This window comes from Metschnikowia bicuspidata (assembly GCF_001664035.1).
Source record: "Metschnikowia bicuspidata var. bicuspidata NRRL YB-4993 chromosome Unknown METBIscaffold_1, whole genome shotgun sequence".
Classification (NCBI taxonomy): Eukaryota; Fungi; Ascomycota; class Pichiomycetes; order Serinales; family Metschnikowiaceae; genus Metschnikowia; species Metschnikowia bicuspidata.
In genome coordinates, this window is record NW_017387731.1 from 4087873 (window position 1) to 4103392 (window position 15520).

General features: G+C 45.7%; 4 protein-coding genes across 4 annotated transcripts; 2 read left to right on the forward strand and 2 right to left on the reverse strand.

Annotated features, from left to right (window-relative positions):
• Window positions 1-6454: 6454 nt before the first annotated feature.
• GEA2 (Arf family guanine nucleotide exchange factor) lies at window positions 6455-10795 on the forward strand (the record flags this gene model as incomplete). Its single annotated transcript, XM_018858613.1, has 2 exons — window positions 6455-6574; window positions 6641-10795. 2 exons carry the CDS (start codon window positions 6455-6457, stop codon window positions 10793-10795), a joined length of 4275 nt encoding a protein of 1424 aa, XP_018714568.1.
• An 889-nt stretch (window positions 10796-11684) lies between these two features.
• URA3 (orotidine-5'-phosphate decarboxylase) lies at window positions 11685-12476 on the forward strand (the record flags this gene model as incomplete). The annotated part of the gene is made up of 1 exon (XM_018856500.1): window positions 11685-12476. The coding sequence occupies one exon, from the start codon at window positions 11685-11687 to the stop codon at window positions 12474-12476; it is 792 nt and encodes a 263-aa protein (XP_018714569.1).
• Window positions 12477-12524: 48 nt separating this feature from the next.
• Window positions 12525-13706, reverse strand: METBIDRAFT_35385 (uncharacterized protein; the record flags this gene model as incomplete). Its single annotated transcript, XM_018856604.1, has 1 exon — window positions 12525-13706. The coding sequence occupies one exon, from the start codon at window positions 13704-13706 to the stop codon at window positions 12525-12527; it is 1182 nt and encodes a 393-aa protein (XP_018714570.1).
• A 563-nt stretch (window positions 13707-14269) lies between these two features.
• Window positions 14270-15277, reverse strand: PEP8 (retromer subunit; the record flags this gene model as incomplete). Its single annotated transcript, XM_018856987.1, has 2 exons — window positions 14270-14686; window positions 14759-15277. 2 exons carry the CDS (start codon window positions 15275-15277, stop codon window positions 14270-14272), a joined length of 936 nt encoding a protein of 311 aa, XP_018714571.1.
• Between the last annotated feature and the right edge of the window lie 243 nt (window positions 15278-15520).

Sequence of the window (15520 nt, forward strand, 5' to 3'; positions counted from 1 at the left end):
TTTGTTGGTGGGGTTTATTGGTTCATTGGAGAATTGTTTTTCGGTGGGGCTTGTTGTTGTTTGCGGGCAATGCATTGGTGTGGTTTTTTTTATTGGTGAATCTTTCGTGTGGTCTAACTGGTGGGGTTTATTGGTGCGACTTGATGGTGATTTATTGATTTGTTGGTGGGGTTTATTGGTTCATTGATGATTTATGGGTACGGCTTATTGGTGACTTGTTGGTGACTTGTTAGTGTGGTTTGTTTCTGATTAATCAGTGATTCATGGCTGGAGCTTATTGGGGTGGTTTCTTTGGTGTTTAGTTTTTTTTGGTTGTTTGGTGATTAGTACGTGATTAAAAAAATTTATTGATTTTTTGGCGGTTTCTGGAGTGGTTTGTTCGTGGATGGTGACTTCTTGGTGTGGTTTCTTGGTGCGTTCTTGGTGGGGCTTTGTTGGCGGAATTGATTTGTGGGCCTATTGTTGATTTTTTGATTGGTGTGATGATTTGATATGGAGGATGTTGGGGTAGATGGTGGGTAGGTATCAAATTGTGATGCATCCAACTGGCGTGTGGAAATGCATCAAATTGATACGACTCAATTGGCGGCTTGTTGGTGTGGTCTATTGACGTTTTGCTAGTAATCTTTGGTGACTGACTGGTGACATTGCTCATTTGTTGATGTGGCTTATTGGTGTTGGTGTTTATTGTTCTTTATTGCTGATCAGGTCGTATGTCAAAGACATGTTTGACTTGGATTTATTTGGTTATCTTTGCTTGGTATGATTCAGTCGGGATGGGTGATGTGGTGTGGAATAGATCGGTGTGGCTCCATTGGTACCACCCAGCTGGTATATGCATATGGTAATTTGTTTGAATCATGATTTTAATGTGCTTTGAGCGGTTCATTTGAAATTGAATTGCATAGCGTTGGGTAATACTGGATTTGAATTTTTATAGCTCACTTTGTTTGTATGCATTAAGGTGGGTGCTTTTCGGGCATGTTGTATTGCATACTATATTTAATTGGTATGATCTAAAGAGGGTGAAATCTCGGGAAGGTCTGAGTCTCCAGGGGTATAGTGTGGATCCGAATAGTGTAAAAATTTTCGGTAAGACTCAAGTCCGTATGAGCTAAATCAGTCTGATGACTTGCAAGTCATGAACTGGTGTTATTTGAAGTGAATTGAACGATGTGACTGATGTTGGGATGGATAATATCAAACGATCTGAATTGGACGGATAATATGAATGTGTTTAGTTATATCGACTAAATTGGTATTGACTCGATTGGTATGGACTACATGGGCAAGAATTCAACTGGTGTGTTTTGATTGAAGTGACTTTAGAGGTATAATTTAATCGAGCTGATTTGATTGATCCCAATTAGACTGGTGTACTAAGAATGGTATGGTGTGGATTGGTGTGGTGTAGACTGTATGAATGATCTTGGTATGGAACATATTGGGGTGTTTTATTTGGCGTGCGTTGGTATGGGTTAAATAGATAGGTATTAAATTGGTGTGGACTAGATTGGTATGGATTCAACTGGTGTTGATTAAATTTGTTTCGAGTAAACTGGAATGGATTAGGTTGATATGGAGTGAACTATTGTGACATGGTGGCTGTGCATTGGATTATTTTATGTATGCATATATTTGTTGTGGATTGACTTGATAAGATTTCTTTGTTATACTTTGATTGGCACATATGATATTACATGACCTAAAGGGGTATTATTGATTTTCAATTATTTAAATTGGCTTTATGGTGTGATTTGAACTGATATGGATGTGGTATGGGTGTTGTTAGTGTATATTTGATTCGCATGAGTCGGAGTGGGTGTTGTACTGGGAAATCTATCGGGTTCTTTAATTGGTATATAGAGCTGGTGTAATTTAAAGGGGATGATTCGATAAGACGCAAGTCGGTTTGAACTAGAATTGTGTGACAAGATTGTTGTGGATCAGATCGGTCTGGTTTAAACTTATACGAACTATTATACATGGGGTAGATTGAAAGTACTGGATTGGCATGTTTCAGAGTGGGGAGCGATATTGAGTCATACATTCTGCCGTGATTCATATTCTCTTACTTGATGTAGTATGGTAACGAATTGATGAGGTATCTCGGTACCTTCCTGGTAGGTTTATATGGGTTTGCTTGAAGCTTGCATGTTTCGATCGACCTACTGGCTTCGCTGCTACACTGGTATAATCCATCTTGGCTCACTTGAATTTCGGGTACTCATATTGGTGTTACTTATAGGTGTGATCTGTTCAGATGCTATTCTCAGTTTCGCACTCATAGCCTCATACTACAGGGGTATGTAATCTCCTTCTATATTTTGGCATGTATTTACTTCATGTCGTTGGCTATGTGGGACTTTTGGTGCAGTGTCATTGGGCCTGGGAAACAGGCCCTGCGCCAAGTTTTCATGGGCACGCGCCCAGACCTGGCGCCGTTGAAGGACACGTTTTCTTATGGCCAACCGTGTTTATATCTTTTCGAGGCACACACTTCCATTCAGCTTTGCCACGGTGGATCTCACTTCATGTTTTTATACAAAAGTTAAAAGAAGCCTGGGTAAAATCCGGCTATACAAAATTTAGTTTGTGTAAAAGAACCCCCAAATTATATCTTGGAAATGATGAGAAACTCCTGAATAAAACGGGACGAAGAAACAGGGTCTGTTTTGTCCAGCTTGGATCGTCCTTACTTGCTACATGAGAGGACACTGAAAACGACCTCATCGCTATAGTTTGCCTACTGGCAGAGGAGCTCGCCCAGGCGCAGGGGAATTGTATAAGAGGCGGTGTTAGCTCTGAGTTTTCGATGGCCTACTTCATTTTTTTATAGACTAAACGCCTTTTGGTATCATTGCGAAACTTGAATGAGAGCATTAAAGATCAAAATTAGCATTGTGACAATTCTCATGACAGTTCCTAAAGTTGCTGGCTACCCAACAGAAGTTTGTTTCTGCTCGGCCTTTGCAGGGTATATTTCCCACAGGGAAATATTATAGTCGGACTTTTCTCACGCATTCTATGTGTACCTCTCAAATTGTGATGAGATGTTTTAGTTGAATGTCTATTCCATTAGATTATGGTTTACAACGTATTTCTGTACACTTGCACTGTCTGAGAGCATATTTGGTGTTTGACCAACTATCTCGCAGGGCCTGATTGCAGAATCCGAAGGTAGACATGCGGATGTGCTTCAATACATAATCTTTTTAGAGGTCTTTCGGTGGATATAATTTTCATGGAAGCGATTCCTAAAAACTTTATAAATGTCTTTCATGGAGGTGATTAGAAGGGCACTTTACTTGGCCAAGCCATATGCCTGACTGTCTTTGAAAAGGTGATCGTTTCCATTGAGGTACATATCCAAATCTCAATATGTTTAGACAACGTGAAATCTCTTCACCTCTTCTGATAGCACTTAAATCTTCCTTCCAGATAATCTTTTTATTGTGCCAGAATTGCATCATTTCATGAGATTTCTAGCACATAGAGTTGTTATGAAGAAGCGTATAATTCCCGAAGCGCCGGCTTCGCAGATAGTTTCTATATATCCGATTGACTCACTAGTTGTCAAACTTATCGTAGTTCTAATAAAGCGTGTATATACAAGTAATCTTCTAAATCACCTTTCCTAGGGGGCTTGGTCGATGAAGCGAATACCTCTAAGTGTTTTCCACTAAACGTCTTCTTCGCTAAACGGATTTCTTCAAGCGCTTTTCATTAGCGTAATATTATTTTTTTGTGGAATAAATTGATTTGCTAGGAGGTTTTCAAGAAGCTTCACAAAATTCTAAATCGCACCATCCTTGAAACGTTCCATCTTAGCAAACAGCCTTTTACAAGTATCGTCTTTTTCATAAAATCGCTATCCAAGAGGCATTTTTTTAAGAGAGGTTTTTAGAAAATGCAACGCACATCAATTCGAAACCATAAAAGCCCCACTATTGATTATTTGGTTGGTAGCTCCAGGATATGCACAAAAAGATGTGCTACAAATCAGGGAGAGTTCAGCTTTGAGTCTACTTTCCTCTTTCAGATTTATTTTGCTTTGGGTGTGGACGCTCCATTTATATAAAACTGGGTATTTTCTACGCATAAATTGATCCAGCATGACTCTACTGCCGAGAACTCACTACACTCAAAAATCAATAGACCGATTACATCTGCCAATGTATGTGAGACAATCCTCATGATCAGGGTTCTTTGGGTCCGCAAGATTATCACAGATCTCTAATCTACAGAGTATAGTGACGTGTCGTGAATCGAAAAAAAACATCTCAAAAAGGAATCTCGAGGCAAATGCTCATGAGCTTGGAGTCGTCTCACACCATACAGGGCTGAAGCTGTCTTAATTGTGATGGTCGAATGGACCCAAGTCTAGATGTATTTTTCGCAATTTAGAAACTATCAAAAACTCCTGTCCACAGTTAAAGGATCTGGCATTGCAACCAATTTTATTCAATTCACGGCAGGTCTCGCGATGCGCACAGCTCCACATGACTTTCAGATCTGTATGACTTTTGCCTTTTAAACACATGCAAGCTGCATGAGTCTGGTTGAGCTCAGCAAAAGATCAAAAGAGCTATATTTTGACCATCCACTGGAACATATAGCTGTCACAGAACTTCCCTTCGTTTTATTCTTGGCATTGCTGGTCCTTATACAAATTGTGAAGGCTTTTGGTAATACCTGTCCTTTGATAATACAAATGTTCGTAGTTTATCCGGAGTAAATTTAGGTGCTCGTGAAGCTCAAGTTTTAAGGGGGCTAGAATTTCAGAGCCTGACGAGCGAATAATCACCATTTTTTTACTTTGCTCGGCTATTCTAAGAAAACAAGATCTTTAAACATGCGTTCTGGAGACGAGCAGGAACAGACGGGGTACAATATTTCGCAGGTCCCGTACATTGCATCAAAAAAGATTCACATATTCATTCTGCTTCAGAAACGGCTCGACCAGTATGTGTCAAGCAAAGGGAAATAAACATCCTGCTTAGTATACAATTTGCTTCATGGGAGATACATTGGACATGAAAGTGCTTATTCTGTACCACTAATTTCGATAAAAACCACATTGCTCTATTAAGATAGACCATTCACTTGGACCCCGCGCATGTGTAGAATAGAAGCATGACTCATCTTTAGAATAATAGGTTTAATTTTGGAACTCCGAAGGGCTTTTGTTTGGATTTTAAATCTCAATAATTTCGGCAGTCAGCATCAATGTTATAATAGAGCATGCACCAGCGCTAAATTGGACATCGCTCCGAGCGAGATTTGATAGTGTTTCAATAAACTATCTCAAGAAATCAAACACTCTTGTGTGCAACAGCACAATGCTTTCCGTAACAAAATGATTTCCTCTATATCTAAGATTTTCATAACTACGCGTATGTGGAAGAAATCAGCGAACACACACCAATTAGTAAAATGAATACCACTCTTAGCAAAAAGACTCCCCGACCTTCCATTAAGCAGCAAGTCCCGACAGGAGGCGTAGTACACAGTCCGCTTCGGATCGAACGAGTTGACTAAAGCAAAACACGTTTTTTGTCACCGGCGGTCCCCAATAGCTGGGCCAAATTCGTCAATTCCAACATGGCGCAAATTCTAAACAATTCACCTGACTTATTTCCAAGATTCCTTTAATTAATGATTCCCCACCCCTTTACCCTCAAGGCTTGCTATATAATCAGAGTAAAGAAAGCTTACTCCTGCTAGTTGGGCTCACGCGCTAATCACCTAGTTTATTACCTGACTTTATGATAATTGACGCCTTTACAATAAAACCCCTATCTATAAGCTGAGCACATCATGAGCGCTTTTGCACAGCTCCCACGTAGTATTCAACGCGTTAATGGCTGTACAAAAATATCGCCCTTTTTCCATCTCACCCAAATTCCCACCCATTTCCGTGGCCTGTGAAATCACGAAGTTCTAGCGCCTAGTATCCAGGGCCTCGCGCCCTCAGGTCCAAAACATGGCTCAAGCAACATGCGAAACCGTTCACACCTGCACACAGAACCACGGGCACTATATAAGATCGGTATTCCCACCCTCTTCCTCCTCTTGTTTTTGCTCTGTTTTTGCAGCCAAAACACTTGCATACCCTACCCGATTACGCTTTTTCGAAAAGCAATTCCGTTTGGTGCGCGAATTTCACTGCCCGCAGAAGCAGGCGGCCCCAGGCCCCGCTGGCGCAAGCGCGCGCCCCGGTACACCGCCGCGAGTCTCCACCGATCAAACCGGGGCGCCAAACAACACCTTTCTTCCCGCCAACAGCGCTTTCCACCACCATTCAACAGCGACACAACACCACAAAACTATTGCTGTTGTGATGCTGACTAATCACGTGCACACGCAGCACGCCGTGCCCTTTTCGGCGGGCCGCGTGTCTCTTGCCCTGGCCCACGTCACTGCCTGCTATGCCGTGGACCCCGTGGCGCTTATGATCGAGGAATGCATGCGGATCTCGCTGGCCATGCGCAAACAGGGCCGCTGGCCGTCCACAGGGGTGGCTGCAGTGTTTGCTGCTGCGGACTTCTACGGCGACGACGAGCCGCTTGTGGCGCCCCACGCCTCCACAATGCCACAGCTGGTTTCGGCATCCCCGGCACCTATGGCCGGCTTTCAGACCCCGCCTCTACACACGCGGGCCACGGGAACCATGGGCTCCGGGACAGGTGGGCCACTCCACGCCAGCTTCTTGCAGTTGCGCGCGATTTTGGCGGAAACCGTGGACATTCACGCGGTCGACAGCTTGACGCTCTTGCAGCCGTTCTTACTCACCATTGAGCTGAGCCAGACGCTGGGCGGTGTGACAGCTTTGGCCCTCGACGTGGTGTCGCGCATTTTGCGCTACCAAATTGTGTCTCCCCACCTGCGCAATGCTGCTGCACTGCTTGGCCAGTTGACAACATCCTTGACGCGTTGCCGCTTCGAAGCCTCCGATCAAAACCGCGACGATGCCATTCTCCTCAAGGTCTTGCGGCTTTTGGAGACAATTGTTGTTGGTCCACTCTCTTCACTCTTATCCAACTCTGTGGTTTCAGAGGTCATCCAAACCTGCGTGTCTTTGGCATGCAACAAGCGCCGCAGCGAAGTTCTCCGTCGCGCGGCAGAAATGGCCACAGCTGCCATGACTGTCCGTATTTTTCTGCGTGTGCGCGAACTCGAGCCAGAACCGTCTAACGGCGAGGACATGGCGCCGAACTTCGTCGACCTCCTGGGGCCCTTGCATGTGACTGCCCCTGACCTGGACACTGTGGAGCATTCACATGATCACACTGCTGATCAAACACATGAGATTTCTCAAACCAGCCCAAATCGTGGCTCAGAAGAGCTGCTTGCGGCCGACACTGTGAATTTGGCGCCGCTATCGCCGCGCAAAATACCCGTAAATGATATTCATGAGCTGGAGCAGTTCGACATACAGTGTATCAATGAGTTTTTGGGGCTACTCATCTCCATGAGCTCTCCTGCGAATCAGTACCAACACATGGAGTCCTCTCGTGTCTTCGCATTGTCGCTCATCAACATCGCCGTCGAAGTCGCCGGCGACCAGATTCCCCGCCATCCTTCACTCATGGCTTTGTTGGCTGATCCAGTATCGAAAGACGTACTGCAGATTATCTCCTCCACAGATTCCGTTCCTCTTTTGCTGGAAGCACTTCGTTTGTTCTGCACCATGGCCGTTGTGCTCAACAACAACCTCAAGGCGCAGATAGAATTGACGCTTAACCTCATTTTCAAATCGCTCTTACCTAACAAGTCCACTATCGATAAGAACATCAAGGGCAACGCAACTTCCATCTCGTTTCGGGGTCCGATCTCTAAGGAGCTCATCGTGGAGTCTTTATCTTTCCTTTGGACGCGATCGCCCCAGTTTTTTGCCCAGTTATTCGTCGAATATGACTGTGACTCTGAAAAATCGGACCTAGCAAACACTTTCGTAGACTTCTTATGCGAACTTGCTCTTCCAGAAAGTGCTATCACAACGACTGATAATGTGCCCCCAATCTGTTTGGAAGGTATTCTCTCTTTTGTTTCGGGGATCAACACACGCGCCAAGTCCTTGCCTTCACATAGGGCAAACTGCAGTGGGAAACACCAGTTGATTGCCAATAAATTGCAAAAAAACTCGTTCATAAAATGCACTGAACTCTTCAACGAGAACCCAAAGAAGGGAATTGTTGCTCTTGTCGAAGAAAAGTTTATAAACGATGCTAACGACGCAGTGGAAATGGCGCAATTCTTTTTCCAGAAATCAGCCAGGCTCAATAAGAAAGTTTTGGGAGAGTTCTTAGCTAAGCCAACAAACTCAGAAATCCTAAAAGAATTTATGCTCTTATTTGATTTTGGTGGACTACGTGTTGATGAAGGATTGAGAATTATGCTCAAATCGTTCAGGCTACCTGGTGAATCTCAGCAGATTGAACGCATTGTTGAGCTTTTCGCAGAGGCTTTTGTGGCCTCTCAAACAACCGAAAACAACGTTGCTCCTGACGAACATCCTGACAGAGAGCCTGTTTTACCCGACCGCGATGCTGTTTTCATCTTGTCATATTCCATAATTATGCTCAACACGGATTTACACAATCCACAGGTCAAGAAACTGATGGATCTTGAAGCTTACCGCAGGAATCTTAAAGGCGTCTACAATGGAAAAGATTTCCCGGAATGGTACATGGTGTGTATCTATAATTCGATCAGGGATCGAGAAATTATAATGCCAGAGGAACATCACGGAACCGACAAATGGTTTGACGATGTCTGGCATAATCTCATATCATCACAGTCTAACTGGGCCAGAGATCATGGAAACTCTGTTGATGACTTCGACTCCGACACTCTATGTGACTTTGACAAGCTTTTATTCGAGTCTGTTGTGAAGAAAGTTGTTAGCACCTTAATTCAGGTTTTCAAGGAGGCATCTGATGACAGCATTATTACAAAGTTGATGTCTTCCATTGATAAATGTGCAAATATCTGCATAATTTACAATTTGGAGCCCGCAGCGAATCATATGATTAACCTGTTATCCAAACTTACTACTTTATGCCACGACTCCACCCTCAAATCCCCAGAGGATGACCAGTTCCGAGTTGAAATTCCCATCACTCAACTCAAAATAGAACAAAAGCCTGACCCAATAACTGTCAGTGAGCTTTCAGTTTATTTTGGTAAAGACTTCAAGGCTCAACTTTCGACTGTGGTTCTTTTCAGATTGATCAAGAAGCCTAATTGCAGAGTCTCAGACTCCTGGAATTCAGTCATTCGTTTGATTTTGAACTTATTCGAAAATTGCTTGATTGAACCGAATTTGTTTGGTGACTTTCAAAAAAGGTTAAAGCTTCCACCATTAACCAAGGTCAAACCAAGCTTTGTTATTCAGAAGGTCAAGCCATTAAAAGAAAGCGGTTTGCTCTCAACATTTTCTTCGTTCTTGAAGAGCTATTCGGACGAGGCTCCTGAACCCTCGGATCAAGAAATTGAATCAACCCTCTCGACAATTGATTGTGTTCAATCGCTCAATATTCCCGCAATTTTTGACGTTGTTTCTAAAGGTGAGAAAGGACAAATGAAGTTTTTTGTGCAGCTTTTATCACTCAACCTTCCCAAATACTCTATGGAGATCAAAAGATACTTCGAAGCTGAAGTTCTCTTCATGTTTGAAATCATGGTATGTTTCACTTTGATCACTGAAGATGATGACGCAATTGAATTGGTAACTCGTCGTCTCATCGAGTATCTTGAATCTGCTCATTTGACTAAGCTGGGGTCTATCCGACTCAGCACATACTTTTTCTTGCTTGTCAGAAAGAGTAAAGAGAATCACCAAGATCAAGTCACCAAGATTATCCAGAATATTCTTGCGTTTGAGCAACAAACCCTCTCAAAACATGGATCCTCATTGGTACAGCCGCTTTTTTCTTTGGTTGACAATGAAAGCCACGCGAGAAGCATTTTTTGGAATGAACCATTCTGGAACTTGCTTAGAGCTTTGGGTTCTGTGAAAGCATTCTCAAACGATATCTTGACTTATACAGAATCAGTAGTCCGACAGTCGTCGGAAAACATCAGCAACGAAAACTATTTGCCAATATTAGGTGTCCTAGATGAAGTCTCTTCGTTGGGAGCCATTGGTGCACAGTATGAGCAGGACCAGAATGTGCGCGATAGCGACGAAGAAATACACTCCAATAAGGAGCTCATCCTGATTTCCAAGCGGAGCGTTTCTTTGACAGGCGAGTTGAGTTCTTCACAGCACCAATTGACATATCCATTAGTCCAGGCATTGGCTCATCAATGTTTCAATCCTTGTCGTGAAATCAGGAGTCATGCCCTCCGAATCTTACAAAACACAATCTCTTCGGGTCAATTGACGGAAAATTACACGGCAGAAGGTCTCTTCGAGTATGGTATTTTTCCCTTACTAACGGAGTTGCAGAAGAAAGAAACTCTCGAAACCGATACTGGGGGATTTGGGGAAACGCACCTGCAAGTCTTAAACTTGGGAAGTAAAAGTTTCTTGAGGTTTTACCCACTGCTACCAGCAGATGTTGCGGAGAATACGTGGCGCAGATTAATCAAAAATTTTGCTGGAATTAATGAACTATCTCCCGAAGTCAAAGAGCCTAGTCTTGAGGTGATGAAAAATATGATTTTGGTGTTGCAGCACGATTTCCTAACCGTCGACAAGGAGGCTTTGTGGCAGGACACATGGACAGTCCTTAACAAATTGTTCCCTGGCCTTCAGGAAGAGGTTGCGCACAAGCCCAATCCATAGTACGATCATGTATTTTTCTCATGAACTAAGCATTATTCTTAGAGGGGGTTGTCAAAGTTGGACGCTCGATGACATTGATTGAATCTTTCCTGGCTCTTTCGGAAATTTCTTTATTCTTTCAATTGGACGCTACAAGATTGTCAAGTGGGTCTGTCGCTCTCGATGGCTCTTAAAGTTTTGAAGTGAGACATTGGTGGCTCAGATTCAAATAGCAGACAGCGATTTAGACAGATGATATCGGCGTGTCTAGCAATGTTGTTTTGGTATGTTTCCATGGTTGTCAAACTTATCAAAAATATCCATCTAGATAGAATCAAGCCAGAATGAATAAAAATCAAAAGCAAATAACTTTCTGTCTCAGTCTGTTTGCTTCTCAGGCGCGTGACACGATCGTGGTGATTATATGTTCTGAAAAGCATTCAGTTCTTCTCGGGTCCAATATTATAAACTACATACCAATCGAGAACAAACAGCCTACAGCGAATGAACAATTATCTTAGACACCTGGATGACCAATTCTAAATAACAACTCAAAAATACCAAACCAAACAGTTAATTTTTATTACTTTCGGAGTAGTCGCGAAATAACGTATACATCTAGTTCATTCACTGTTATAGTATTAAGCAATCTGTGTTATATATACATAAACATGCCACACTTCTGATCACTTGTAACTATTTTATTATGAGTAATATCACAAAAAGTTTTTCGAGAATTTCAGAAACAATAAAGCGCTGACCATTTTGTGATAGGAAAGATAATTTTGCAACCTCGAACCCCATCCTCTCAGTTCAAGCGATAAGACCTCTCGCGCATCACGTGACTCCAATGAAGAAGAAAAAGTCTTGCATCTGCAATTGGTATATTTCGCTTCCATTGACTCAAAAAATGCCTGAAACTTATTCCCAAAGGGCAGAGAAGCATGCGTCGCCGGTAGCGGCAAGACTATTGCGCCTCATGGAGGAAAAAAAATCAAACTTGTGTGCATCTGTAGACGTCAGCACCACCAAAGAGTTCTTGAGCCTCATTGAAAAATTGGCCCCATTCATCTGTCTCGTGAAAACACATATCGACATCATCGACGACTTCTCGTACGAGGGCACGATTGTTCCTTTGTTGAAGCTTTCCAAAGAACACAAGTTCATGATTTTCGAGGACCGCAAGTTTGCGGATATCGGGAACACAGTCAAGAAGCAGTATTCTGGAGGAGTCTACCAGATCGCCAAATGGGCAGACATCACCAATGCCCACGGTATCACCGGAGCAGGCATTGTGCAGGGTTTAAAGGAGGCTGCGGCCGAATCCACTTCCGAGCCTAGAGGCCTCTTGATGTTGGCCGAGCTTTCGTCGAAGGGCTCGTTGGCATATGGTGAATACACGAACAAAACGGTCGAAATTGCCAAAACAGACAAGGACTTTGTCATCGGCTTTATTGCCCAGAGGGATATGGGAGGCGCCGCCGAGGGCTTTGACTGGCTCACCATGACTCCCGGCGTCGGCTTGGACGACAAAGGCGATGCCTTGGGCCAGCAGTACAGAACCGTTGACGAAGTCATTGCCACCGGCACGGATATCATCATCGTTGGCAGAGGCTTGTTTGGCAAAGGTAGAGACCCCAGCATTGAAGGAGAGAGATACAGAAAGGCAGGCTGGGAAGCGTACGAGAAGGCTCGTACCTGAAGCAGTCCCACTAAGTCCTACTTTCATCCATACAACTATAGACAAGTGTTATTCTAATGGGCCAGCTTCTTCAAAGTCGTCAGCCAATCTAGTTCTCATGATCTCGAAGATCAATAGGCCGACGGACGTAGCCGGGATTGTGGTGAGAGCGTTGCGCGCGAACCCTTTGTAGGCGAGCTGGAACCACGACATTCTAGAAGTCTGCTTGTTCTTCATCACTTGCTGGAAGGTGTCGAGATACGAGTTCCAGTAAACTTTCACAAAAGGCCGTTTCTTCAGCGGATGCACTGACGAGCTGTAGATGTCGAGTGCTTCAAGTCGATTGTAGTGGATTTTTTGCACCTTGGTGAGCGGGTATTGCACGGCAAGAAGGGAGAAAGCAGCAGATGCGCCTGCTAGTAAAACGAAAGACGATTTGAGAATCTTTGTCAGCCTCGATTGTTCCTTTTTGATCTGAGCCGAGTTCACTTTTGGTTCCAGCGAACTTAGGAAAGAAAGCTTATCTCTCAATGTGACCTTGAAATTCCTGTACGTCGAGATGACACGGTAGGTCAAGTTGTATCCACGTGTTTTGATGAGCTCGAAAGTCAGGAAATAAAAGGCGAATCCAAAGCTCTCTTTCACTATTGAAAACGCATAGCCTGCGAAAACACCAACCAACCCGATTTCCTTGAGTTTGTGTGCACCATACTTCCATAGGTTCTCATGCTTACCAGAAAGCATTTCTGCAGTGGTCAGTCGGGAGTATATTGCGTCGATTGGAGCCGCAGCCAATGACTGCATTGCTCCAGCGAGGAACCCCGCACGCCAGGTGTCAACTGGAGAGTATGCAAAGTCTGTCTTGGGGCCGCTGTGACTACTGAACATATCTAGGGCACCTAGATAAGTGCCATATAGAATAACGCCTGTGGCTGAGTTTGCTAGTAGTGGGGGCAAGACATTGTCAGGAATGAACCGCCAGCCCTCGCGCCTCATCACGCTTATTAGCATACCCAAGCTGGAATGGGTGCGGAATTTGTAGGGCTTGGAGAAAATTTCCGTGTGCTTGTTGGCCTGTTCACGCACGTAGATCATGTAGTCGAATCGAGAGGGGCGGAATAATTTGAGGGGGGCACGAAGATAAATGGACTGGAGCTGAAAGATGAGCGCTCTCATTCCGGCGGTCGAAAGAGACACCGACTGGTAGTTTGACTTGGACTCGGGTTCATTTCGTAGGTTTTCAGCTGACATGGGAAGATAAGGCGAGACTGTGGTGTGTGGTGCAAATGGTGAATGCTGGCTGTCGAACGATTCGAGTATGCCCAAGGAGGATCTGTCGGCTTCAGTCTGGTCTGGCACCCGTGGGTCTTTGATTGGTCAGCCGTCGGAGCGTGACAAAGCTGTCGGTGCACGACTTGTTGGAGGGGAGCGGGAAAGGCTATGGTGGCCCCAGTGCTTTCAGGTATACTCAAACGTTTGTGGCCCGAATTCAACCACTACAGAGGGCCGTGGGTCTTCTCATCCGGTAGGTCTGGGTCGCGGGTGCGTGCGAAGCACATATTGGATGTATTGGTCTTTCGATGGGGCGTTCAAGCATTTCGCTTCTTGGAAACCGGGATGAGCCCGAGGCTCCATCCCGTTGTGTGGCTTCGAGCCCCTGGGGAAAGGTTGGTGACTCCCACCGTGTCGTCGTTTGGATGGTGTCACTCCCCAGCCGCAGCTCGGCATGCGAACCCAGAATTCACGCACGAGACGTGCCCCTCGCTCTCAACACATATCTACTTGGCCGCAGCTTCCCTGCCTTCAAGTTGTGGTTACTCCTCTCTGTACAACACGATCTCGCTCTGCTTGAAGTAGCGGCGGCCGTCCTCATCAATCAACACGAGAGACAAGTAGGTGCGGGTCGAGAACTTCTTGTTGACGTCCTTGTAGGTGGGCGTCAAGTTGTAGCCGCCCAAAAACAACCGGATGGGAATGCTCTCGCCCTTGACCGGCGCGCCGTCCATGATCTCGAACTTGACCAAGGTCTCGCTGTGGACAACCTGCTTCGGCGCGGAGCCCACGGACTCGCGGCGGATGAGCGAGATCTCCATGTGCTTGATCTTGAGCCGCACGAGGAGGAAGTAGATGCGCCCGACAAGAACCTCATTCAACAGAAACCGCGACTTCAGGTACTCGAACTCGATGTGCAAGCAGTGCTCGATGCCGACGTCCATCTTCACGGTCAGCAGCTGCGGCCCCATCTTCACGGTCAGCAGCTGCGGCCCCATCTTCCCGGTCAGCAGCTGCGGCCCCGTCTTCACGGTCTGCAGCTGCGGCCCCGTCTTCACTGTCGGCAGCTGCGGCCCCGTCTGCGGCGCCGGCGCCGAGTACTGGTGCACCCAGAGCTCCTTGTCGCGGGTGATCTCGGCCTTGTTGCGGCGCGACACCACCACGCGGAGGTAGTAGCGCAAGCTCACGTTGAGGCCTCGGTAGCTCTCGTGCGGCTTCTCGACGTTCTTGAACTCGAAAGGGTACGTCTCTGCACGAGCCAACGTGTCTGGCGCGGCCAACTCCGTGGCGAGCGAGAGGAAGTCCGAGCTGGAGACCACGTCCAGCGACAGCGCGATGGAGCCCAAGAGCTGGACCTTGATGCCCACGTGCTCCAAGCGCTTGCCCTCGCGCGTGCGCACGGAGACCTCGCCTTTCACGGACTCGCCGTCGGCATAAAGCGGGAGCGAGTCCATGCGGCCCTGGGCCGACCGCACGTCCACGTGGCGGCGGGCGCTTTCGCCGTCGAGGCGGATCTCGATATCGATGGGGGTCTTGAAAAAGAGCGACATTGGCGGGGTGGGTTGTATTGGGTGTCCGGGCTTGTATGTAGGGATCCTGGGGGAGAATGGGTTGGAGTTATGGGGGAATTCTGGGGGAATCTGGGATGATTCTGGGATGGAATTCCGAGGGAATCTGGGGAGATTCTGGGTGGAATTCTGGGGGAATCTGGGGAGATTCTGGGTGGAATTCTGGGGGATCCCTGGGAGATTCGGGGTGGAATTCTGGGAGATTCTGGGTGGGGTTCCAGAAGT